Source organism: Centruroides vittatus, unplaced genomic scaffold (assembly GCF_030686945.1).
Source record: "Centruroides vittatus isolate TY-2023 unplaced genomic scaffold, ASM3068694v2 contig_3063, whole genome shotgun sequence".
In the NCBI taxonomy this organism is placed as follows: Eukaryota; Metazoa; Arthropoda; class Arachnida; order Scorpiones; family Buthidae; genus Centruroides; species Centruroides vittatus.
This window is the reverse complement of record NW_027121966.1, coordinates 12,329-38,939: the sequence shown is the minus strand read 5'-3', so window position 1 is coordinate 38,939 and position 26,611 is coordinate 12,329. Positions and strand designations below refer to the sequence as shown.

General features: G+C 31.0%; 1 protein-coding gene across 1 annotated transcript in view; it reads left to right on the top strand.

Annotated features, from left to right (window-relative positions):
- LOC136972920 (translation initiation factor eIF2 assembly protein-like) overlaps positions 1-26,611 on the top strand; it is a 35,263-nt gene extending 8,652 nt beyond the window's left edge. The window contains exons 3-8 of the mRNA XM_067267579.1: positions 1,716-1,758; positions 10,223-10,261; positions 14,717-14,919; positions 17,467-17,609; positions 21,247-21,369; positions 26,556-26,611. Of these exons, the coding sequence (XP_067123680.1) occupies positions 1,716-1,758; positions 10,223-10,261; positions 14,717-14,919; positions 17,467-17,609; positions 21,247-21,369; positions 26,556-26,611 (607 nt within the window). The remainder of the gene's footprint in view (positions 1-1,715; positions 1,759-10,222; positions 10,262-14,716; positions 14,920-17,466; positions 17,610-21,246; positions 21,370-26,555) is intronic.

Here is a 26,611-nt window from a genome sequence, read left to right as displayed (position 1 = left end):
AAGGAAATTAAGAGAACACAACTGCATAAAGGAAATTTTTAAGTTTCAATTTTTTTATAGCACATTATAAGATATCTTAATGTGGATTTGCAAGTAACCAGTCTGATACACCATTTTTCTAAGAAATTTTGAAAGCAGAGTTTCACACCTTCACAAATGGAATGCTGACAACTAAAAGGATTAAACAGAGCTCAAATGAAAACTCATTCTGATATATAGAAGGTTCACCTACTGATGTTTCTTTGATTTTTGTCAGAAGGGTTTGTGTGTTTTTCTTGCCTTTTTCACTGTCTCATTTCTGGCATTAATTGTTGTTTCATTGTGTTGCTTAAGCTGATACATTTTGCAGGAAATCTGTACAAATGATTACATTAATTACTTAGCATAACTTCAAAACAGAATATTAATGCTGAGGTTGCACAGCTTGCTTATCTTTTTCTCACATGCTGGGAAAATACTGTTTTTCATTGATTGTGTATATACATTTGTGAAAAGATTTTATACATTCCCTTAATTTTGTTGAAAATGATTTTGATTTTTTGGCATTCCAAGAGTAAATTGCAAACCTTCCTGTTACACAAGTTGTTAATAAAATGCTAAGAAACTCATTAAAAGAAAATTAGTTAGGAATCGTAATCAGTTACTCTGAAAAGTAACTGAATGCAATTTTGAATTAACTTTAAAAAATTATTATTACAACAACTAATTATAATTCATTTTTGCAAAAAACCTTTAATAAAAAATGTACAATAATGATGTTTCTCTATAATAAAAAACTATGTGAAAACTGACTGAATTTGACTGAACTGAATGTTACTATGTTTTTCACTTGCCAAATTGATTAACTCTGTCAATCACACCACAATTGTAATAATAATAACGATTATAGCATATCTATGCTATTTTATACATTCTATATGTTGTTAAATAAAAGCTACATCTACAATAATACATTCTACAATGTTTATTTGAATTTATATTTTAAAGGGAATTTTAAAAAAAGTATGTATACTACTTTCTCACTTTTTCCATTTTTTGTTTTATGGAATTAATCGATTTGGCAAGTGAGCATCACATATATATAGGTACAATTTTGTAGATAAAATCATTTGATTAGACTAAAATTTTAATAAAAATTATATTCAAAGATTATTTGGATTATTTCAATTCATATATATGAGCATTAGTTGAAGAAAATAGTCTTATAATCATTATCCAGTTAATTGCTTTTTAAAGAAAATTTCTAGAAAACTTCTCTTTATAAATTTGTGAACCAGACTGTAGTATTACAATATATGGAGGTAAATAATTCTTGTAAGGCAGACTTTTAAATCAGAATTGTTCAAATTTAAATTTGAACAGTTGTGATTTAAAAATGTACTGATTTATTTTTCTAAAAATTGCATTTCTTATGTTAGCATTGTTTTTGATTTTTTAACTGTTAAATGTTTCAACTAACTTAGTTTCCTATTGTTTTAAATTTTATGCTTCTTGCTATTAACAATTAAAAAATCAAAACAGTGCTAACATAAGAAATGTATTTTTTCAAAAAGTAATCAAGAGATTTTTAAATCAGGATCATAATATTATAAATATTTTATAATAATATATAATAATTAAAAATATTTTCCATAAAATTGTATGATATTGTAAAAATTTAATTAATTCATATTTCATATATTTTATAGTTAATTTTTTATTTCATTTTTATATAGTGAAGAACATAAATTTCCACTAAATGAAGATGACTCTGACACTGTAAGTTTTTATGTATTATTCATTAGTTTTGTAGTATAACAGAGCTATAACAACTGTTTTTTTTTTTTTTTTTTTTTTTTTAAACTAGTGCAATAATTGATACTGCTTATAAGTTCTAATATAATAATAGAATTATTAAAAAGTCTTAAAACAAACACAATATAGCTCAAAATATTTATATATATTTAAAACTTTTAAACTATATTTTTTGACATAATATATGTACAAAGGTTGATTGATAAATAAGATTTTTGTGTATATAAATTTAGTTTGGGAAGAAGTGCATGTGAGCAGTTTTAAAATGTAATAAAAATTGGTACTTTTCTGTTAATGGGACACCAGTCGATATATACTTCAATGTGCAGAGAAATTGCTATTTTATTATGTGTTATTTACATTTTGAAAAACATTGGAAAGTGTAGAAATTAACAAATAAAAAACTTACAAAAAGGTTTCTTCACATTACATGGGAGGCAAAAGCTGCAGATTTCATTTATCGTTGCCAAAAACATTGAATATTTTCATTCAAGTGATACCACATTAGTTATGAATCTAGGTGATGACAGGAAATGCTGCGCTGTTGTTTATTTCTCCATTTTGCACTCCCTCATAATCTTTCTACAGTTTTTATATGGAGTCTGGTTTCCAGGTCGATAAAGTTGTACTTATGGTTAACTTGCAAGTGTCCTATCTGGTGTCTTCTAATTCATCTGGTTTGTATGCTTTCCAACAGTCAGAGTAGATTATACTAACCTTCTGTCATGTTCTCCCATACTGCAGTAATCAAACTTTTTGCTGAATAGTTTGCCACGGTCACTAAGAAACACTTATTCAACTCACAGCAAATCCCATTGTATACCCACTGCGGCAGAAGAAAATGCCCAACATGGTGTTTTCTGTAAGTAAAGAGACTTTTGTCCACTTCTACAAATTTGTTTGAACCGCTGATTTTTATTGAAGGTTGAGAAAGTAATGAATTGGTACACACCTCACGCATGTAATTATTTCAATCAACAGTCATACAGTGATTCATTCCTAACTGTAGTTGACAAAATTCTACCGATGTCAACTTGTGACACCAGAAATAAACAAACTGAAGCGCTGTCAGAAATGAAACACGGGAACTTTCAAACCAATTTTGACTACTCAAACCTTTTTTCTTGTGGCACGATCTTATGTTGCATTGACATTTTGATGCTTCAATAGCAGCAAAATATAAATTCATTTTGTGACTTCTGGAACAAAGTTGTTCAGCATGTATGACACCATTGACTTTGAAAAAATGAATTGCAGATTCTTTGTCTTTTGGCAATTGCCATATTATGAAATCCATTTGCACTCAAAATGAAAAAAACAAAAGTTCAAAAAGAATAACAAATGTTAACCTCACAGACAACATTAAAGTATCAAAGTTTGTTTTGCATGCAGTAATGTTCAAAATAACCACTCAGTCGGTTTGACGAAACACAAAGTTTATATTTACAATACAAATGTACAACGTAATACAAATTAGAGTTACAATTAATTATGCACAAACACTAATCCAAACGACAACCGACTATTTCCGTACAAGTTCGTTGGAAAAACTCCTTACGATCTTCGCAAACAGACTTATAATTAACCACACCTCCGAGTCAGGAACAAGTTCGTACTAAACCACTGGAGTTCACTTTCCCCAGATTTCCGTAACGTCCAACGAGAGAGACAGAACTTCGATAACAACGATCCGAATCCGATCTGATCTCATCCAATCCCTTGTTCCCGCCGAAACTACTGCTTATATAGCGGTCGGCGTTTAAATCCTCCGCCAATCAAATTTGAATGTTTCCACAACGTTCGGCCAACAGTCACTTTCCGCCGGCCAATCGTCCATCTATTGTCGATTTGAAACGAAACGGTTCTTCTAACGGATCTCTCTAACGGTCCTTCTAATGGTTCTTCCGTTACGAAAGTTCGTTAACTTAAACCAGGGCGGGAATCGCGCGCCTAGGCGATTCCATACCCTACACCTCCGCGGCCAAGGATCAAACTGCGCTTAGCTCAAGCCTGTTTGATCCAACAACACTCAGCAATTTTACAAATGTCCTCTAGTGCGGACTGACCCTTAACCTCCGGTACAACCGGGAATGTTCACTCGCACCTACGCACAGAGATGCTTGCAGGAACCTGATACGACACGATCAGTTCGATGTCCACGCGCATTTTTACTATGATCTTATGCGTATCTTGATGCGATTTCCCTAGTTCGATCCATGACAAATATCCTTTAAAACTACTAGCCCGAGCGTGGGACGCTTGGGCTAGTAGTTTTAAAGGAGCGGGGAACGTAGGGAAAAATCCCCAATTTGTTTGTGTTTCCGGCCGCGATCGTACACCTGACGCATAGGCCGAGCCGTCGCTACTTTTCTGACGCTTATGCCCGAGCCAAATCCTATTTTGACCGTAAGTCTGTGTTCGGCAGACTTCTAGTTTGTCCCTTTGGCCCAACTGCTTTCTGCCGTTCTCTAACCTTCTCCGGCGGCCACCCTCGCATTCTCCCCTTTCCAGCGCGTTGATTTTGTTGACCCGGTACGCTTTCCTCACCAAAATCGTACCATCGACACTCAGTTCCTCAACCCCTGTGAGCGTCGCAATGCGAGCCGACGCGCTGCTTAGGTACTCACGCCAACTCTGGCCGTACCTTCGGATACCTGTCGCCATTTCCCGACGGTATGAACCACAGTGAATGCGACTCGTCACCTTCTGACCGCCTAATTGTTCTCCCTGCGGAGTCTTGTAAGCTAGCCCCAACATCCTTTCCCTCCTTTCTGGGAGTTTTACAGCCTGTTTAAAGGGTTTGCTGATACCACCATTCTGACCTATGCTGTCTTTGGAGACCGACGCGTCTTTCCCGCTCCCGGCGGCTTCCGACGGTCGGGGGAGCGACCTATCTTGGACTTGGGTGTCCCGTGGACCCGACCCATTTTCCTTACTGTCACTAATTCCGCTGTCCGCTGTTTCCGAATGACGTTCCGGTTCTTTCCCCCTTCCCTGGGTATCTTCGTTCCGGTCAGCCACCTTTCGGTGATCCTCTTCCGCTATAGGTACGCCCGGGGTCTGATTTAATGTGCCCGCTACCGCACGCGACACCTGCCCCGATTCCCGCGATCCTGTGAGCCCTTTCTTCCCCAATTCTACCGGATCGTTACCTTATCAACCCGGTGACCGAAGGCTCCAACGAGTTAGCTTTTTTCCTTTGTTCCCGTCACCGCTTTAGGGACCCATGACTCCCTTAAACCTGACGCTTCCGTTCCCGAAACGTCCTTATCTGGGGGACCACTTTTGCTGCCTACTATCTCAGTTCCCTTCAGCGACCTCCCGACTTCAGGTTGGGTATTGCGAACTTCCTCCTCTCGTCTTGCCGCGACTCCACTAGACTCTCTAATGTCCCGGTCTACCTGTGAGTTGAGCCTACTTTCTGCTATTAGCGTGGGGACTTTTGCCACTCTGACCCTAGAGGTTCCCGTCCTCGATCCGACTACCGGCATGGGCCTCTCTTCTCCCCGCATTGCCTCGACCCGATCCTTTGCTTCCCCGCTCCCCGGTGGGCAAGAGAGTTTGGATGCTTTCACCTACACCACCCCGCGGTTAGCTGCCTTGGGTCGCATGCGTTCGGCCTCGCCGTCTATTAGCCTATCAGGACATCCTCTCTTCTGTTGGTCAGTTTTCCTTGGCCTATCCCATTCCACCCGCGGCTTGTTTCCCGACGAGCTTGTTCTATCCCCGAAGTCGCGGTTCCCCTCGACTTTAACTCCTTCGGATTGTGTTTGTCGTTCCTGCCGCCTCGTATCGTCTAATTTTTCGGTGATCCCCAGCCATAACTTAAGCCGTTCTAACTCTATCTCTTCCCTTCTCGTCTCTGACTCGATTTCCACTCTTCTCGCCTTGGCTTTTGCTACCCTCACCTCGGCCTCGGACTTGATTTTCGCAATCTCGAGCTGTATCTTAAGCTCTTCGAGGTAGTGACTCGACCTGCTTATCCTATGCGATGTTCCCTGCTTGTCATCCTCCCAGTCCCTAGCATCTAGCTGCCGCGATTTCGTGCGTCTAGGTATGTCTGTGTGCTAGCGAGAAACAAATAATTTACCTGAGTCTAATTGCTGGTGATGCTCTGTATGTCTGCTCCTCTGTTGTAGCTCAGTTCTTCCAATTCTTTGGAGTGTAATCCAGGCTAATTCGACGTAATCCAACGTATCCAAAGTATCCTGTCGAGACTGCGCCAGTAATGTTCAAAATAACCACTCAGTCGGTTTGACAAAAAAACACAAAGTTTATATTTACAATACAAATGTACAAAATGATACAAAATAGCGTTACAATTAATTATGCACAAACACTCATCCAAGCGACAACCGACTATATCTGTACAAGTTCGTCGGAAAAACTCCTTACAATCTCCGCAAACAGACTTATAATTAGCAACACCTCCAAGTCAGGAACAAGTTCGTAATAAACCACTGGAGTTCACTTTCCCCAGATTTCCGTAACGTCCAACAAGAGAGACAGAACTTCGATAACAACGATCCGAATCCGATCTGATCCCATCCGATCCCTTGTTCCCGCCGAAACTACTGCTTATATAGCGGTCGGCGTTTAAATCCTCCGCCAATCAAATTCGAATGTTTCCACAACGTTCGGCCAACGGTCACTTTCCGCCGGCCAATTGTCTGTCTATCGTCGATTTGAAATGAAACGGTTCTTCTAACAGATCTCTCTAACGGTCCTTCTAACGGTTCTTCCATTACGAAAGTTCGTTAACTTAAACCAGGGTGGGAATCGCGCACCTAGGCGATTCCATACCCTACACATGCCTACTCCTGACAAACTTAATTTAACCCTTAACCCGTGAGGTGGGGTCACTGTGACCCCAGCAAAACTTTGACTGGCTTTTACTAGTCTGTCAGCCAATGTTAGTAGAGAGACTCCTAGTACCTTCAAGTTAGTTGACCTTGAACCATTGGAATATAAGTTTATTTCACTGTCAGTCCATACTTTTTTACACACGCTTAAAGTTTTTGCTTTGGAGTCAATCTGACCCCACCTCACGGGTTATGTAAAAATTTTCTTCAATCTTAATTGTAATGTTAAAAAAAAAATGTGGGAGAAAAACGTTTTTTCTTCTTTTATTACTTATTAGTAATGTTAAGTTCCCAAATATATAGGAATGGTGGCAATACAGGGTGTAGCTGTATATTTAATTAAGCGCCAAACTTTTTGAAGTGTTATTAGTACTCTAAAAGTTTAAAGATTTTTTAAAATTATAATTGATTATTAAAAATTCTATTTTATATTTCTGGTGTGTTAAATAGTGTAAAAAGTATTTTATGATTATATTTTTCCTTATCTTCCTTTTCTGAATTACACAAATTGTAACAAAAGTTCTGGGGTCACAATGACCCCATCTCACGGGTTATGTATTTTTTCACCTCATGGGTTAAGGGTTAATATACATGTCCACATGACATGAAATGACGAAACAAAATCAACACAAAAATTGCAAAGCAATTTAGGAAATTAAAAGATATTTAATATTTTCAGATTTTTAATCTGTTTGTGTGATTTTTTTTAAATCAAATTTTAAAAATATTTCGTGTTTTAACTTTAATATAAATGTGGATGTGACATTAAAAGTTGAAATGAAATCAAAATCAACACAAAAATACAAAGCAGTTTAGGAAATTAACATGTATCAATATTAATTGGTAAATGTTAATTTTTTATCACAAAAATGGATTGGATTTGATTTTAAAATCATGATTTAAGTAAAGTTTTACTTAAGTCATGTTTTTAGAATCCAGTTGTCTTTAATTACACTTCTACCTTTGTGTTATGTGAATAAGAAGACTGAATCACATATTGGATTAAAGTTATAACTGGCATCTCTTTAACAGAAAAGTACCTAAAAATCATTATTTTACTTTAGCATTTTAATTTTTAATTGTAATCACCATTTAGAATGAGACATTTTTCTGAATGAATCAATCCATTTTTACATTCAATGCATGAAAAAACATTTTGGTTTTTCCTCGGTTCAGATAGCAGCTTGAACTTTTTCAGCTTGATGTGACATCTGATGAAAAGCATTAACCTTTCAACATCTTTAATTTTGGGAACAACTGAAAGAGTGATGATGCCAGATTTGGGAGTGTAAGGAGGGGTGCTCCTTACACTCCAAATTAACGAAGTGGATTGAGAAAAAGCAGAAAACTCTTTTGTGCACAAAATGCAAAAATAGATTCAATGTTTCGAAAAATGCATGACAAATGTTTGTATACAGTCAAACCTGTTTTTATGCGCTCTTTTTATGTGCGATTTTTATTTGTGCGATTTTTTTAATGCGAATTTTTAATTTGTGCGGTATAGTTGGCGACTAGTCTTGTGCGATTCGTCATGTCTCACGTTGACTTATTATAGCTAAATAAACTTATTATAGCATAAATGCACTTATTATAGTAATATTATTGCATGAATATGCGAAAAATGAAATAATTTACTTTTTAAGTCAACAAAACACCACCTGGACAAAAATATGTAAAACAGACGATAGACCAGACGATGCAGTCAAGTGCTGACATCTGTTGTCAATAAATTCTATTTCGTACGGTTTTGAGTTATTTTCTATGTGAGACTTTTTTTATGCGGTCCCTGTTGACCGCATAAAAAAATTATTTTTTTAATTGTGTTGCGAAAACTATTATTTACAGCCATTCGTGAAGTTTCGTGAGATTTTTTTTAATGCGTTTTTTTAATGCGGTCCCTATCCCCCGCATAAAAACAGGTTTGACTGTATTTTAAAAAAATGAATATCTTACATACTCATAAAAGTATATATTTTATATAAATAAGATTTAAAAAATAGTACATAGGTGCTTTTTAAATTCTTTAAAACAAAACAAAATATATGTATGTAAACATCAAAGTATAAAATGAATTTTATATGCAGTAATAAACAACTACTGTGGTACCTTGTACTTTAAATTTACTTCATTCTTAGAGGCTGTTTGAAGTCCAAATCAATTTTTTTTTCAGAAATAATGGAAAGTGAATTAATTCATTCCCAGACTCTAAAGAATATCTATTTTGATAAACATAAAACAGCAGATACACATAATTTAAGGTAAATTAACACAATTAATGTCCTAATAATAAATTAAAACATGAAAACAATAAATAAAATATGTAAATATTGTATAAGAAAATAAAAATTGCATTTATTGGTTGTACACCATATACTTTGTCATCTTAAACAGCCATTAGATCCACTACACCTGAACTGCAGATAAGTTTATTTTTTCGTATCAATCGTCATTATTACAACCTTCCTTTTAGACTTTGTTAGATTCCATACTCTTTTAGGATACCATGGTTAATAAGTAAAAGTTATATTAGGTTGAACAGAAAATTTTTTGTTTATTTTCAACAGCTGTCCTTACTTAACATAGATCTGTGATTTAATTATAACAGTTGTGAAATTTTACACATTGCTAGTGTGAGATTATATTCTTTGTTTAGAAACTTATTTTAAGCTTTTTTCTTCACATTTTGTTTGAATAAAATTTTGAAGTTTAGTCTTCTGATAAAAAGCATATTGGGCATATTATGCTTTATGAGTTTCAGAAAGGATATGCTGTAGAAATAGTAAAAACAAACATTCATAATGTGTACAGGGAAGATGTTCCTAAACTTCAAATTTGTCAAATGTGGTTTCAAAAGTTCCATTTGGGAAATTTTAAACTAAAAGATAAAAAAAATGTATGGGATGTCCAAAAGCTATCTATGAAGAAAAATTGCAGGAAGAAATTCTTAAACATTGATAAATAACATATTATATCAACCAAGTACATCAAAAGTAAAGGAGAAAACAACACTGAAAACATATGAGTGCAAATTGACAGTGTGAGATAACTTGTGCACACAATAGATTGCATTTATGCTTCATGCATGTTTTTTTCACTGCATTCACAGTTCAAACTCTGAAGTGAATTTCTGTCAAATTTAGTATTTGAACTTTGACGTTTTCAAAGAATCATTTCAAGTACTAGGTACCACTGTATTGTAAAGTTTGAATAAGGAAAAATAATATTTAATAGAGAACTGAATATTAGAAAAGATACAATTAATTGTTAGTATAAAATATTTGAGCTGTTCTTTTCTTCCAGAATATTCTAAATTTAAATTAAAAATTAAATTTATTTCTTATTATAAAATTTATTAAGAGATGACAGCTTATCTTTAAGACAAATTGCTTTGTTTTTGATCATTAAAGTAGCCATAATTTAAACCAAAAAAATCGAGCATATTTTTTGGAAATTTTAATATATCAGGTTGGTTGTTAGTTATAAAATGCAATATGGATAAATTTAAGCAGTATTTCAATTTTTATGTATTTAATTTTAATTCATATTTGCATATTTTTAATATATAGGAAGGATGGAGTGATAGTGATGAAGATGAAGAAGACAAGGTATTAGCTATAATAAAAATTATATTTGATCAAAAGTTTATAATAAAATAAATATAGAAACAATATCTCATAAATCCAGATTTTAATTATAAATAAAATGATTAAAGCATTTTCATTTTTTAAAAATATTTCATAAGATATATAATTTAAAAATGGCTATTTATTGAATTAATAATTTGAGTTGTTAAATATTAAAATACCATTGTTAATTTGGAAAAATTACAATCTTTCTTTTACAGTTTTTTCTGTAGTTTATAAAGAAAAAATTGATCTCTTACATAGATGGAAAAAAGGTTTTGTAAAAAGATTTTTTTCCCTTTTCTAAATTATAAAACTATAATGATCTGTTTTTTTTTTTAAATCCAAATATATGATAATGTACTTAAAGGAAAATTGTTGGCAACACTTTAACAAAATCTTGGGCTTTCAGATAAGTTTCCAGGAAACATTTTCCCCTGTATGAACTTTTCCAAGAAAAATTACATATTTACCAATGACATACAAATTTTAACAATTGGCTACAAAAAAATATCTGAAGTTGTATGTTCTTTATAAATAACAGTATGGCTTTAAAAGAAATATTTAAAATAATAATTAGGGCCAAAAAGATATTAAAGAAAATATTTTGAATTAGTAGAATATTTTACTGATTCTAAAATCAGTAAAAATGTTGAAAAGAAAGAAAATTTTACATATAGAAACTAATAACAATATGTTAAACTATACCATATAATTAATTCATTGCATTTGAATTATTTTTAATGAAAGTAAATATGTATATAGATTGGGAATCCTTTGTCTGAAATGCTTGGAACTGAAAATGTTTTGGATTTTTTTTTTTTTTTTTCAATTTCAGAATATTTGCATCTGATTTGATTTATATTAGTTTGATTTTACTTTTTTTATGTTGCTTATTTAGTGATTATTATTAACTGGAAATTTCCCCGTCAAGCATGACTGAATACTTTTTATGCAAAAGTAAAGATTGAAGAATTGAGAAGAGTAGAGATATCAAGAAATTCAAGATCTTTTAGATCTAGAATTTACCTGATTAATTTTACTCTTATGCTTTCCTTAGACATTTTTTTTTTTTTTTTGACAAAATAGCAAGTCTTTTTAATTTCACATTGATAAAACAAAGATGAATTGTATGTATGTCAATTAGATGAGTGATAACACTTTCTAAGTGATGGGCTTGTTAGATTGTTACTTCTGATTGGATAATAGAACATCACGTGGTCACTATAGAAAGATTTTTAAAAAATTTGTTATAGAGGTGATACTATGTGACTATATTTTTTTTAAGTTTAAATTTAATGAAGTAAGTTTAAAATACATCATATGCTAAAATATTTAAAAATGCACGTTAAGGGAAATTCCCTCTTTAAGCATGAACTAAATGAAGTCACTAATGTCACTGCAACGTAAGTGCGATCACCGATCTGAAATTGATAAAACGTTTATTCTATAGCTAATATTTCTGCAAAATAAGTAGCCTATACTTTCTGTCAGAACATAAAATGAAAATAACCAAGATTTCATCTGGATTGGACAAAAATTGCAGAAATTACAAGGAATTCACAGACAGACAGACAATGGCTTTTATATTATTAATTGTTGATAAAACAAAAAATTTTCACTCGTCTACATGAATACATTTTTTTTTTTTTAAAAAACCTACTTACCTAAAAACTACTTTAGGGTATGAAAATATTTTTAACAGATATTCATATAGATATGTTAAATTAATTTTAAATGTATCTACATAGAGGTAATAATTGTTCTGTTTGAAAAGGTACCTTTTGTTTTAAAATTTTGAATATGTTATGGTAAATATGTGTTAAAAATTGGGATTGAACTACAGTGTGTAACTACAAAGCTGGAACTTATCCTTACAATACAGGTATACCTCGCCTTACGTCAGTAATTGGTTCCAGGAGAAGCGACGTAAATCGAAAAACGATGTAAGTTGAATTTACTCGTGTAGTTACGACATAATCGAAACTACAGTGGAAAACGCCAATAATGAGCACTTAAAGACCGCTAAATAAGATGACAACACAGAAACACAGATGTTTTCATGTTTAGTTCTCTAGGATTTATGATGATTATATTAACATTTACTGTAAATGTACATATTTTAATATGATTTTATGTGCTTTTAATGCTTTTCTAGTGATATTATGACTTCAATATTTGTGGCAGATGGATGTAAAGTCGAATAAAATGACTTAAACTTGATTTTTATTTTTCCGTATACTTTTTTGACAAATGATGTATAATCGGGAATGACATAACTCGAGGTATACCTGTAATCAATTTTACACCTTTCTTACATTTTCCAGCAATATTTTATTAGAAAATGTTTGTTTCTAATAAAGTATTGCTGGAAAATGTAAGGAGGGTGTGAGATTGATTATTGATTGAACTATACTTGGGGAATATGAAAAAGTCATGTATATCAAGGATTGTCTCTATCTTTCCTTTAGTAATAGTGTTTTTATACTCCAGAATACAAAATTTAAGGTGTCTAAAAGTGGTCCCTATGTAATGTAAGACTGAGTTATTGGTTGGGTTTATAATTAGTATATTGTAAAAACCTGAATGCCTAACATAATGAATGGAGATCTGACCAAACCAACAATCATTTTAAGTTAGGAGTTGGCATAATTGGGAGGCTGTGTCCATATTTTTAAACAAGAAATAAGTTTTGCTGACAGATATGACCAATCTTTGCCAAACATGTTTTACAGAAAGGATTTATACTAAACTGGGATGAAATCTCCTTGTTAAAACACATATCCAATCCCTATTAATCTCTAAATGTAACCCCATTAAGTAACTAACATTTTGTCCCCAGACCATTGGCTGATCCTCTACAAGTGCTTGACATTTCCACTCCATCCTGACATTTTTTAACACTTTAACATTAATGATGCTGCATTTTCCTGCTGTTTTATGCTTAAAATAACATAAGTTAGCTTATGTTTGGTTTTTTTACATCTTTTCAATACAGTGGTGCCTCATACTTCAAATTTAATTCATTTCAGGCAGTCATTTGAAGTCTGAAGCAATTTTTCCCATAAGAAATAATGGAAAGTGAATTAATTTTTTCCCTGACCCCAAACAATACCCATTGAAATCCAAAGCAAATTTTTGTTGAATTTAGAGTTTGAACTCTGAAGTATTCAAAGTACATACATGGTACCACTGTATTTTATAATTTTGCTTATTATTTTTGAAAAAATATTTGCTAATTCCACTTGTGTGTGAGTAATGATCTTGTGATGTTCGTTATGTGACGTACTGGATCCCGCAAGCAGGATGCTACAATAAATAGACTTTGATAACAATTTTTATAACACAAAGTATTTTATTTTGTTTACAACGAACTGGTTCTTTTTTTTTATTTTTATTTACTAGATTTCAACTTTATGACCTTATCCTAGTTCAGGTATAGGTGTTGAAAAATTTTCACAATCAAACCAACAAACTCTTCATAGCATACGACAAATGAACGCGGGATGATCTAACTTACTCTAACTTAAAAACTAACTTACAACTACCTTATAACTAAAGGAAATAAAAAGATGGAAATTAAGAACAAAGAACAGAGAGGAAGATTAGAAAATACCCAGAGTTTTTAAATCGATGAATCCTGGAGTAAGACATCTTCTCTGATTCTTTTCTCCTTTTTTCTTTTACTCTTTTAATTTTTTATTTTGCTGTAGACCTTATCTCTCACTGGTCTTGATATCCTACTTCATGTTTGCTGTTCTGTAACTTCTTTTTCTGATCCTTCAGCACCTTGCAGTCTCTGGTCATATTCCTTTTCCTTTCTTTCTTTTCACACTCTCAAGTACTGCCTTCTTTGTGCCTTTTCTTCAGGATCTCCTCACCAGATTGGTCTCTCTTCAGCTGTTTTGCCTCCGGTCTCAACACCTTCTTTTGTTTTCACACATTTTTAGAACTGGTAGTCTTACCCCCACGGGAGAAGGATTAAGAAAGAACATTCTAGAAAGAATTTTTTTGAACAAAGAGACAGGAAAGAACTTAAAGCTAATTCAAATAAAAAAATAATATACAAAAATATACAACAATCATGGCCGACAGCTACAATCTCACAAAATGTATTGTAAAGTTTGAAATCATTTCTGTGAAATTAACAAATTGAGAACTAAATTTGATTCTTGCATATATTATGTCTATATTGAAAATATATATTGAAGTAGAATCATTAATCTACAGTAAGAAAACATTTACTTTAAATTAAATTCTAATAAATGTATATTTTACTTGTAACTTTCATGATTTTTGTTTACTGCGAATACTTCTTAATGTTAACTGCTGATGTAAATTAAAACTATAATTTTAATTAATGGAATATTTTTTATTATAAACAATTTATAATTTAAGACTTTTAATTATAATATAATTAATAACTGTATTTGATAGGCTCCACATTTTCCTGAATTTGATGCAAAGGTAAAATCAGCTATTCAAGCATTAGGAGGAAATGTATTTCCTAAATTAAATTGGAGTTGTCCAAAGGATGCTAATTGGATTGCTTTAAATAAATCTCTTTGTTGTTCATGTGTTACTGATATTTATCTGCTTTTAAAAAGTTCAGATTTTATTTCACATGATTTAACACAACCGTAAGTTGTTTTTTGTAATTAATTTTTTACAGTAATTAATGTTTTAAATGAGTAATTTTTTAAATGTAATATTATGAAAACAGTGTTAATATTGATTTGGTTGTTTACTAATAACAAGTATAACAAAATATGACCTACTTAATCTTTAACCGGTGCATACAAAGTTTAATCATCCAAAACAAATGTTTTCCTAGCCTTTTCTGGGTTCTTCTTCAGGTAAATCAGCTGGACCAAACTCGAATACAAAAATTTGAACTAAGCTGAACGATGTTAAGTTTTGAATGTCCAGTTCGTTTGCATATTTCTGTCACGTGTTGATGGTTCGAATTTAACCATCAACATCCAAACGGTAATGAATGTTAAGTCAAAATACATATGTGAGAGATGAGTCATTGATAATAATTTCACATGTTTCCAAGTTTTTTCTTTACAAAAACTTAAGAGTAGAATGCTAACTCTCCATAGCTATCAAATTTTCGTATTTGAGTTCAATATAATCAAATGACTTTATTCAAAAATCATTAATAATAGGAATAGACAGTAAATAATTATATTGGAAATGTAAATGAATCCCTCTGAACCCCCATTTTTGCACAGGTCATTATGATAGACTCCTTATGTTGGGACTGCTTTTTGGCCTTGCATTGTTCCTTCTATCTCTGTCCAAAGTTATGCTTGTTTCTTGCTTAGTTTCCACTCTCCCGTGGCTTTGAGTACAATCATCAGGCACAATATCTTCAATTGTGTTACTGATGGAATGGCTTCAGTTTCCTGGATGTTATTCACCATCTTGATCACCATTGTCAATACACTTGTTTTGTTTAGGCATTTCAGTAATGATTTTATAGATCTGCTTAATATTTTTACTGGAACTGAGAAACACTGCAGCTTCTTCAATAAATTGTCAGTCTTGAAATTCAGATTATGCAAGTACTTCAGTAGATCAGACAATATGTTCTACTCTGTTGTATATGATGAATCAGTGCATTCTGGAAATCCTTACTTAGTTGTAGGGTTGGCTTTCAAAGGTTTTTAGCAAAAACAACAGTACTGTATCACAATAAGAAGATTTGCATTGTGGTGGCATCATCTATTGTCAGTTTTAAAGTCTACAGAATACTGATAACTTCGCCAACAATTGAAATTCAGACTTGGAAAATTTCTCCAAGCAGTGATATGGTGATTAGGTTAGTGCTGTTTTATTTAATGATGATTGATATTTTCTATTAAATTGGATCATTTGCATATTCATATCACTTATAACTTAAAACCATACTTTCAGTCACTCTTGCATTTGTGTTATGCAGTGATGCACTATTACCCCTTATATGTTGTTCAGTGAAGCATTTACCTGTCACATTTTAGAGCCTGCTTAAGGCTTTCACCTGACATTTCAGAATGCAGTAAAAAGATAGTACATATTTTTCATGTGCTACTACTTTGTAATTGTTCTCTATTTTCATTAGGGTCTGAGATTACAAGTTATCTTTGATAGAGAGGAAATTTGCACTATCATTTAGTGCATGCCCAACATAGCATACATCGTCAAAAGGTCTACAGTGATTATCCTATTAGTTTTTGAAATAATTGAGCTGGGAAAGACTTTTGTTGCCAACCTGTATATACTCTGAATTATGTTAACAAATCTTCCATAAAATTTAATTGAAATTTGGCTGGATTCACAAGAGCTGAAGATATGTTATCACTTATCAGTGTAGAGACCTTTAAATCAAGGTTTCAGACATCTCTGAATCATGAAGAGTCTAAAAGAAGTTGAAATTCAAAATATTATTTTTTGTTCACTTTCATTCCCATCAATAGTTCCAAGAAGAAAATAACAAATATGATAAAAATAATTATACATATACAGTCAAACCTGTTTTTATGCGCTCTTTTTATGTGCGATTTTTATTTGTGCGATTTTTTTAATGCGAATTTTTAATTTGTGCGGTATAGTTGGCGACTAGTCTCGTGCGATTCGTCATGTCTTACGTTGACTTATTATAGCTAAATAAACTTATTATAGCATAAATGCACTTATTATAGTAATATTATTGCATGAATATGCTAAAAATGAAATAATTTACTTTTTAAGTCAACAAAACACCACCTGGACAAAAATATGTAAAACAGACGATAGACCAGACGATGCAGTCAAGTGCTGACATCTGTTGTCAATAAATTCTATTTCGTACGGTTTTGAGTTATTTTCTATGTGAGACTTTTTTTATGCGGTCCCTGTTGACGGCATAAAAAAAATATTTTTTAATTGTGTCGCGAAAACTATTATTTACAGCCATTCGTGAAGTTTCGTGAGATTTTTTTTTATGCGTTTTTTTAATGCGGTCCCTATCCCCCGCATAAAAACAGGTTTGACTGTATATATTTTTTGATTTATAATATATATTATGGAAATAAGTGAATTTATTTAAAGAATTTAATTTCAAATAATAAAACGAATTTTGAACATTATTAATAATAATGTTTTTTACTTAAAAATTTAATAATAGAATTCTTAATGTTTAAAAATAATATTTATGTTTTTAGTTTTAAATATTGCCTTGATTTACCACGTGCTAAAGAAAAGTTTGAAGAAACACCTTTGAAGTTTTATTTAATATTACGCAAATGGATTGAAATTGATCCAAGCACAGAATACAGATGTTTTGTTAAAAATAATAATTTAATAGGTATGTATTTAGTAAATTATTGATTAACAGTTTTTATTTTATTTTATTTGAAAAGCATATAATATAAAACTTTTCTTTTTATCATTTTTTATATTTTTTTGTCATTAAATGTAATGATTATCTTATGTATTATTTTTGTTTGCTTTGATTTCCATTTTTTACGACTTTAATGTTTTTGGAGAGGAGAATATTTGTAAAATGACCCAAGGACAGAGAATTAGAAATAAATTATATCTTAAGCTAACCAGATTGTTGGGTAAATCTTAAATAAAGTTATAAATAGTTAAAAAATGAACCTAACTTGAGATCAAAAATTAATCATAATAAATAAAAATATAATTTCCAATAATAAAATTTAACTAATAAAAAAATATTTAAATTAATACACAAATCTTTGCTAAAAAATTAATTAAACACATTTTATTGAATCAGTAAAGAACAAACATCAAATTATAACGAAAATGCTAAAAAATTCACATAATTCTTAAAACTTAAAATAAAGAAAACCAATTCTGATTTAAGGCTTTTGTCTTTGCATGTAAATGAACATACGAAATAATTTTCATAAAGAATACATGATGTTTTCTGATTAGTTGCTGAAAAAAAGATCATAAGTATGGCCTGTGGAAAAGAACTTTCAGATGATATTAAGAGTAGAATAACAACATTACACAATAAACAAAAGTCCCAAAGAAAAATGGCTGAACAACTTAAGATTAGTGAAACAGCTGTGCAATATGTACTCAACAAATTTAAAGCTGTAGGAACTATCAAGAACAAGAAAACAACAAAGAGACAAAATAGAATATTGCATGCAATTTTTAAAACAAAAAGAACCAGCTCAACTTAGGAAATGGAAAATGAATGGAGGAAATATGATGTCAGTGTTTCTGCAAAAACAGAGTGTACTTGTTTGAAATCAATGGGTTACATCTCATGTAAAACAAAAACCAAGTCTTTTTTAACATCACAATAAGTAAAATGCTGGTTGACCTGAACAAATAAGCACAAACATTGGACCACTAATGACTGGAACCAGGTTATATTTTCTGACAAGTGTTGTATTGCTTAAAATAAGGTGACAATGTGGGAATCAAAATTTGGTGACAATCTGAAGCGAAATTTAAAAATGATTGTCTCTGCATGGGTGTGAAATTTCCATTATCTGTGATGATGTGGAGATAGGAAAAATGTTAATCTGTAATGGAACAATAAATATTAAGGCAAACATTAACATTTTAAACAACAATTTACTTCCTGCAGCTGAAGAACAGTTAGGGATAATTCATTTACATTCCCAGATAATAATGCATCATGTCACAGATGCTGCCATGTAACATCCTGGCTGCAATCTTTGTGTATTTCTTGTTTGGATTGGCCTGCAAATAACCCTGACTTTAACCCAATAGAAAACCTATGAGCTATTTTGAAGAGAAAGGTCAGAAAAGTTGCTCTCTGTACTAAAGAGAAATTGAAAGATGCAATTCAACTGTTCTAGTCTGAAATATATCTTAAGATGTGCCTTAAGATATATTTAATTTAATTCAAAAAATGCCACTATGGATAAAGGCTGTTTTAAAAACAAAAGGAGGTCCAATCATATTTTAGAAAAGATGGTCTAATAATTATGTCTTTGATTTCTTTTTGCTTTATATTTTTATAATGAAATATGCAACAAGTAATGCATTAAAATATTGAATAAATCTCTAAAGACATTAGTGAATCATTGTGTATCATTATATTCATCTCTACTTGTTTTCGCATAGTATATTCAGGCTTAAAAAGTTGTGCATTACATTTCAATTGGAGGGGTCTAATACTTTTGTCTTAGGGTTGTAATACGAGGGTGGATCAAATATAAACAGTAATTTTTTCTTACACATTTATTGATTAATAATATATACAAGTGAAAACTTTAGTTCTACTCTACATATCCTCCTGCAAGCTCTATACACTTTTGCCAACGATTTGGAAGCTTCAATATCCCTCTCTCATAAAAAGATTGAGGGTGAGTTATGAGCCAATTGCACACATGCTCCTCGACTTCTTCATTGCTTGTGAATCATTTTCCTCCAAGTGATTCCTTCAAGGGTGTGAACAAAAAATACTTAATATAACTTCATCAAAAACTGGAACAGTACATATAAAGTTGCAAATCACACCTAAACACAAATTTTCCAGCAAATAAACGTAAAAAACTTACCAATTGAACGTTTTTGGCCACAAATTTATTGGTCTTCTTCAGGAAAAAATAAACGGAAAAAGCCTGATTTGCGACTCTATATGAACAAAAAATAGTCACAGGGGGACAAGTCTGGACTATAAGGAGGGTGATCGAGGGTTTCCCAGCCTATTTCTTCCAATTTATTTCTTGTCAAGAATGTGGTGTGAGGCCAACAACCTCGGAACCCATTGGGCACTAATTTTTGTGAAGCCAAGATGATCAGTGATAACAGATTGAACACTCCCATAGCTGATACCCACTTCTGATGAGATTTCTTCAACAGTTAACCAGCAATCACATTCAATAAGCTCTTGAACAGCATGGATGTTGGCTTGTCCTTGGGCATCGATCATGACCTTCGTTTTTGACATGTTCTCACCCACCCTTAAATTCTCTGGCCCACGTATACACATGATTCTGAGACAATGTACTGTCCCCAAACTGTGCTTTCAATCAACTAAAAATTTCTGAGGGTTTAACACCCTCATTAGTTAAAAACTTTATGATGATGCGTTTTGCAACAAATGAATGTACCTTTTGCTTGGTCATGGCTGTACTGACGACAGAATGAGCGCGATTGTTAACCAAGCCAGTTCCCCCACTCCTCACAGACCAAACATCAACTGCCTTCTATATCATCTAGCTAGGAACTGCATGTTGAGCAGAATAGCAAAATTACCATTTATATTTGATCCACCCCTGTAGAATCAGTGTTTATGTTGTTATGAATACATACAACTGTAGCAGTTAAGCTCTCTCTCAATTATTTTATAATATTATTGATTGATGTAAATTGATTGGTTTTAGCTGTGTGTTAACATCAAATATTAAGAAGTAGAACACATTTTATAATTAAAATTTGAGATAAAATCTTGATATACTTTTTTAAATTTCAAATTTTGTACTAAAAAATATATTACTCATTGATATAATTGAAGAAATAATACAAAACCTATAAACATCTGTAATCCTGATGATTATATTAAAGCGAAACGATCATTGGATTAACCCAATTTAATCTGGTGATTGTTTGGCTTTTATACAAAAATTAGGATTTATTTGGTGATCTAGCTAAAAATTGTTTAAATAAAAATTTTAGATTAATACAATGTAATATTTGAGTCTGATAAACCATTAGAATGGGAGAATGAGATGATTATAATTTTCACATATAAAATGATGTAAATTTCAAAATTTTAATTTTTTAATATTATGCCTTTAATTTTGATAATGATGCCTTTTGCTTTTTTTATTTTCATGTAAAGACATAGTATATTAATTTATTTCAACTGCAAAATGTTGTATTTCTTAAAATTATATATGCTTTTTAACATTAAGTGACTTAACATAATTGTTCATATTATGTTACATTTTATTTTCATTTTTAATAATTTATTGTTTAATTTTTTATAGCAATTTCACAGAGAGATTATACTAATTTTTATGATCACATCACTTATCAAAAAGATGACATTATTGAAGACATTTCAACATTTTTTGAAGTCCATATAAAAGATAATTTTCCAGATGAAAATTGTAAGTAATTATTTCATTTAAAACTTAAAGAACAAAATTCAAGTGATGCTACCTTATAATAATCTGAATATAAATAATAATAGATGTACATGAAATTAAAAATTAATTATTATTTTTTTAATTTGAAATTTACCCTAACATAAAAATTACAATTGTATATATTCTAAATCATTCTAATCTGTTAAATGAATTGTTCTAAACTGAAGATGATCATATATTTGACTGAAAACATTTTTATTATAAAAAGTGTTGACTACCTGTTGTTTGATTTATGTCTTTATCCATATTAAAGACAAATTTTATCATAAATTTATATGTATACTAATTTTATAGTTGCTTGAATGCTATTGGCAATTTTTTTTATATCAAACTTATTATTTTATTTAAAAATTTACAGAAATTTTTTCAGAAATATTCATATTTTCTGACAAGTATCAGAATTTTCAAATATTGTATATTAATTGCAAAAAGTTTAATTTGATATCAATTAGAATTTCTGAAGTATTAACAAATTGGGCTGTAATTTTTGAATTGCAGACTATACATTTCCACTGTTATCCATTTGTCCTCCATTAATTTCAAGAATGGAATTAGATAGATGAAAATGAAGACTAGATTTGGAAAGCTAAAGGGTTGGCCTCAATTAACTAGATATAAATTTTCACCCTGGACCAGAAGTCATGATTTAAATTCAAAAATTTTACCTTGCTATATAGAGTAGTAAATTTGGTGTAGAACTGAGCCTTATAATAAACTGAAATCAATAATATATCACTCAACCCTTAGATGGTTGAGTGATATATTACACCTTAGAGGTGTACAATATTCACATGATCTCATACTTTCTGTGATTAAAGTCACCTGAAAAATAAAGTCAACATAAAGAAAAAGTAATCACAGTTTCAGATTTAGTGTCAAAAGTTATATTTATTTTTAAATTAAAATCTGAATAAAAATTACAGCCCACCATGTCACAATAATCTATTTTTATCAATAAATATTTATTTTAGTTTTTTAAATTTAATTAAATTTATGCTTTCTATGCTATTTATTTCTTTACTTCTGATGTAGAAATACAGTGAGATATGAAGAATCCAGACTAATTGCAGCCTCACCCATCTGGATACATTTAAATTAGCATTTTAAGTGCTGTAAACTCCAAATACACTGTAATTCAAGTTTAGGGGTTCTACAAGGAATTTAGGAATACTTACAAAAATTTTAAATGTAATTTACAGAATTGCTATATTTAAGCAAAATCTACACTAATAATTTGAAATTTAAAAAATTATGGATTCTGAATAAATGTTAGAACATCAATATTTGAACAATGCAAGGCTGAAAGAACACCACCAACCAAATTTCCATTGAAAGGGTTAATATCTATTTTTAATGGCCAAATTCAGATTTTGGATGTCTAGATTTTCAATGCCTCACTATATTATTAGAGTTATTACAGTAGACTTCCAATAACTCAAAGTAAAAGGACAGAAAAATTTTTGACATTAATGAAATTTTAAATTATAGAAACTATTATTATTGTAATGATATCATAAATATCATAATACAAATAATATAGTTACACTTACATACATCATATTTTATTATTTTTTAGATGAGTATTAATTATGAAATAACAAAACATTGTCACTATTAATGAAAAATGGCTGTTACACATGCCATCAACAATGATGAATTTGTCATGAACAATTCATTTCTTCTTGCTCAACAATGCTTTTGATGTAGTCAATTACCTTGAAAATATTGTTTTGTGAATGATGATGTTTCTGGAAAGCCCTTTAAAAGCTTGAGCTTTTCTGGCTTCTCTACATGTAGGGGATTCTTTCTTCTTCATCTTCATCGCTTGTTTTCTTGTGTTTGATTGTTTGCTTCAACAATGACATCTTTAGATAAATGTCTGCAGACAGCTAGATTATTGTCAACATTGACAAAAATCTTTGAATGCTACTTTTTCATCACTCATTGCTGTAATAAGTTGACCCAGTCATCTTCAATGTATCAAAAAATTAAAAGTTAAAAAATAATAATGGGATTGGCTTTTTGTCTTTTTTAAAAATTGAAATATTTAAAAAAAAATTAAATTAAAAAACTTTTGTAAAGAACTTTCCTTTCCTTCCTATGCTGATTTTGAGTTGATTCAATTAAAATTTGCAACACAATATCAATAGAGAAATTTTTTTATTGTTACATCTAAATTTTCCACTTTCAGATGCATTTTGTCTAGATAACAAGCCTAGGCCTCCTCAGTGTACAAGAGAGAGAGAAAAAAGACACAAAAAAATACAATTATTTTTAGGCATAGGAAGAAAAGTTCTTTTCAGAAGTGTTTTCTAATTTAACATTTTTTAAAAATTGAAATATTTTTTAAAAGATTTTCAATGTAGTTTATGTAATTGATGGAAATTCCAATTTATTTGAAGTGTCAAAAAATTGCTGATTAAAATCTGCTTTTATAAACCAGTTTGCAGTGATGCTTTGCAGAACTTCATTTCAAGCTTTGTTAATCATTTGCATTCCATCCAACAGATTCACTCCAAACTCAAGTGACCCATCTTTAGTAACATGCAACATCTTTCATACAGTAAACTTTCTGTATTGTAATTTAAAAATTTGATTGATTTCTTGATCTAAAGGTTGTAATTCAGAAGTTATTTTGTGGCAAAAATTAAACTGTTATAGCTTTCAGAATGGGAGTCATCAAATTTGCAATGCAATTGTCAATAGAGAGTAATTTTCTGTTTTCAGCAATCATTCAGTTACCTAACTTTTTCAGCCAGTTAGAAAAAGTTCTGATGTTATTCTTGCTTTCTTATTTGCTGCAAATTGTATAGATAATGTTTTGGCATTGTGAAAACATCAAGACTTTAAAGACTTTCTAATTAATAATAATGATAGTTTTTCATTATCTATCATACTCTCTTCCAAAAAAAGAGTTATATGTTCTTTGCAGATAGAGGTAAAAAGTTTATGACGTGAATCACTTTGAATACCATTGTTTTGTCTGGCAGATATTTAAAATATTAGCCCATTTCATCTGCATTGCTCTGGTTCTGAACAATTTCTGGTGAACTTTTCACTTACTTCAATACTTCATGCAATTTTCCTTTCTCACTTCTGCCCTTTCATCACAGATTTTACTGAAAATAATTCCATGTCTCTTAAATTTATTTACTGCTTGCTTTATATCTGGTATGTTCTAACTGTTTTCTAAATTGCTTGGCTTTTCTCAAGTAGTTTTCCACAGACAGGAATAGTCTTGTATCTACAGTGTATAACATACTTTTCTGCATCTCATTAATCACATTTTCACTCACTTTTTGTTATGTCTGATTCTGTTGTCAATTAAAGCTTTCTAAAATCCTTTTCTTTTTTCAGACATGTAGAAAGAGTATTTGATGGAATGTCAAATTCTTTTGCAATTTCAGATTTTAACTTTTTCTCCCTCCATGGTTTATGTGACAGATACCTTTTCTGCTATAGTACAAGATCTTTAGCTTTTTCCTTTTTTGTCATTTCTATATATTTTGGAATGAAAATGATCATTACACTTAATAACTGGTTGCTGTCCATAATAAAAATGTCAACGTGCAATTCAAACTTTACAATGAAATTTATATAGTATGAATGTTTAGTCTCAAATATAGACAAATTCAAATTTGATTGGCCAATAACTCAGTAAGTTATCATATTATATGTGTTTTGCAAGTTTAGAGTTAGCAAGAATTTTGAGTTAAGAAAGTTGATTTACTGAAAGTCTACTGTAGTAAAGAAATGGATGTTTGGTTTTTCAAAACAAGTATATATAAAATAATTCTCTTTGAATTTTATAGAATATGAATACTCTAAGCATTTAGTACAAAAGTTAATAGAAATACTGAATGTTTAAAACTGATAAAATTGTAAAGTACTATTTTTTTAGTATCTTAGGAAACAGACTATAATTACGGTCGGTGAAACTTCCGTTAACCTAATGGGTACTTTACGCGGATTCGAGATTAGTTTGCCAGGCCTGGGCTTTTAAGCGTGCACCGAAAAATTAGTAATAATAACGACAAATATCAAGTCAGATCAAAAGTTCAAATATATTTTATTAGCAACTAGAACGTACTACGTACAAATATCAATAATTCCAAACAAAATTTATTAACGAAAATCAACAAGTCAACCCGACAATAAACTTAGCTACTTAGCTTAACTTAATAGTAATTCCCCTTTGAAATTCGACAAATCAAATACTTAGAAACTATGAACAAAATCTCTTACTAATTAAACGTCTATCCGTCACCTCACTATACGAAGAAACTATTTTCTCAATCCTTTCGATATCGTCAAATCGTCAATCGAACTCCTCTTTAACACCTTGGATCGTCCAATTATCAATCTGGACTTCTATCAGAAAATACTTCGCTTTCGAATTAACCTCGCTCTCACAGTCGCCTCGATTTGGAATTCACCTCGGTTTGGAAATCACCTCTCCTTCTTTGGTTAACGTACGGGTTTTATACTGTGAGGTGACGTCACACTTGAGCTGGGTTACTCCTCTTATTTACATACTTAGTTGCTAACATTAACTTTCTGTTCTGGCAGCTTTAAGTTTCCGACAAAGCTTATAAACCGTTTACAAAATATTTATCATAATTTTCTGGGATGTTTAAGACGGTTTATCAAGTATTTCTCTACTAGTGATTGTGGGGACTCCCCCCTCCATTTTTTTTCTGCGGACTGTTACTTCTCGGGCAGCACAAGTGCGCAAGATGTTTTCTATGGAGCTTATTATTTATTGAGCTTATTATTTGTTGAGCTTAGTATTTGGTGAGTTGTTTTATCTTCATTTTTCATTACTAACAAGAGAGTGGTGGGGAACCTTCGTCCTAAATAAACATAAACCCCAAACAAAAGATAATAAAACGGAAATAATAATAAAATAAAAATAACGTTCGGACTCAGTTCCTTACAAAATGTTTTAAAAATATGCAAATTTAAAAAATATTTTAGAGACTTAGTTTGATAGTAAAATTCATTGATTATATTTCATTCTAGACATAAACATAATTTATATTATTTCTGTAAATCTTAATCATAAAAATATGAAATTATTACAAAATTTATTATAAAAATAATGTAATATAAATGACTTCACTTAAGCTATTTTAAATATTTTGCAGATGTATTTGATGTGTATCGTAACAGAAAGGTTAGTTTTACATTACAATCTTATTAA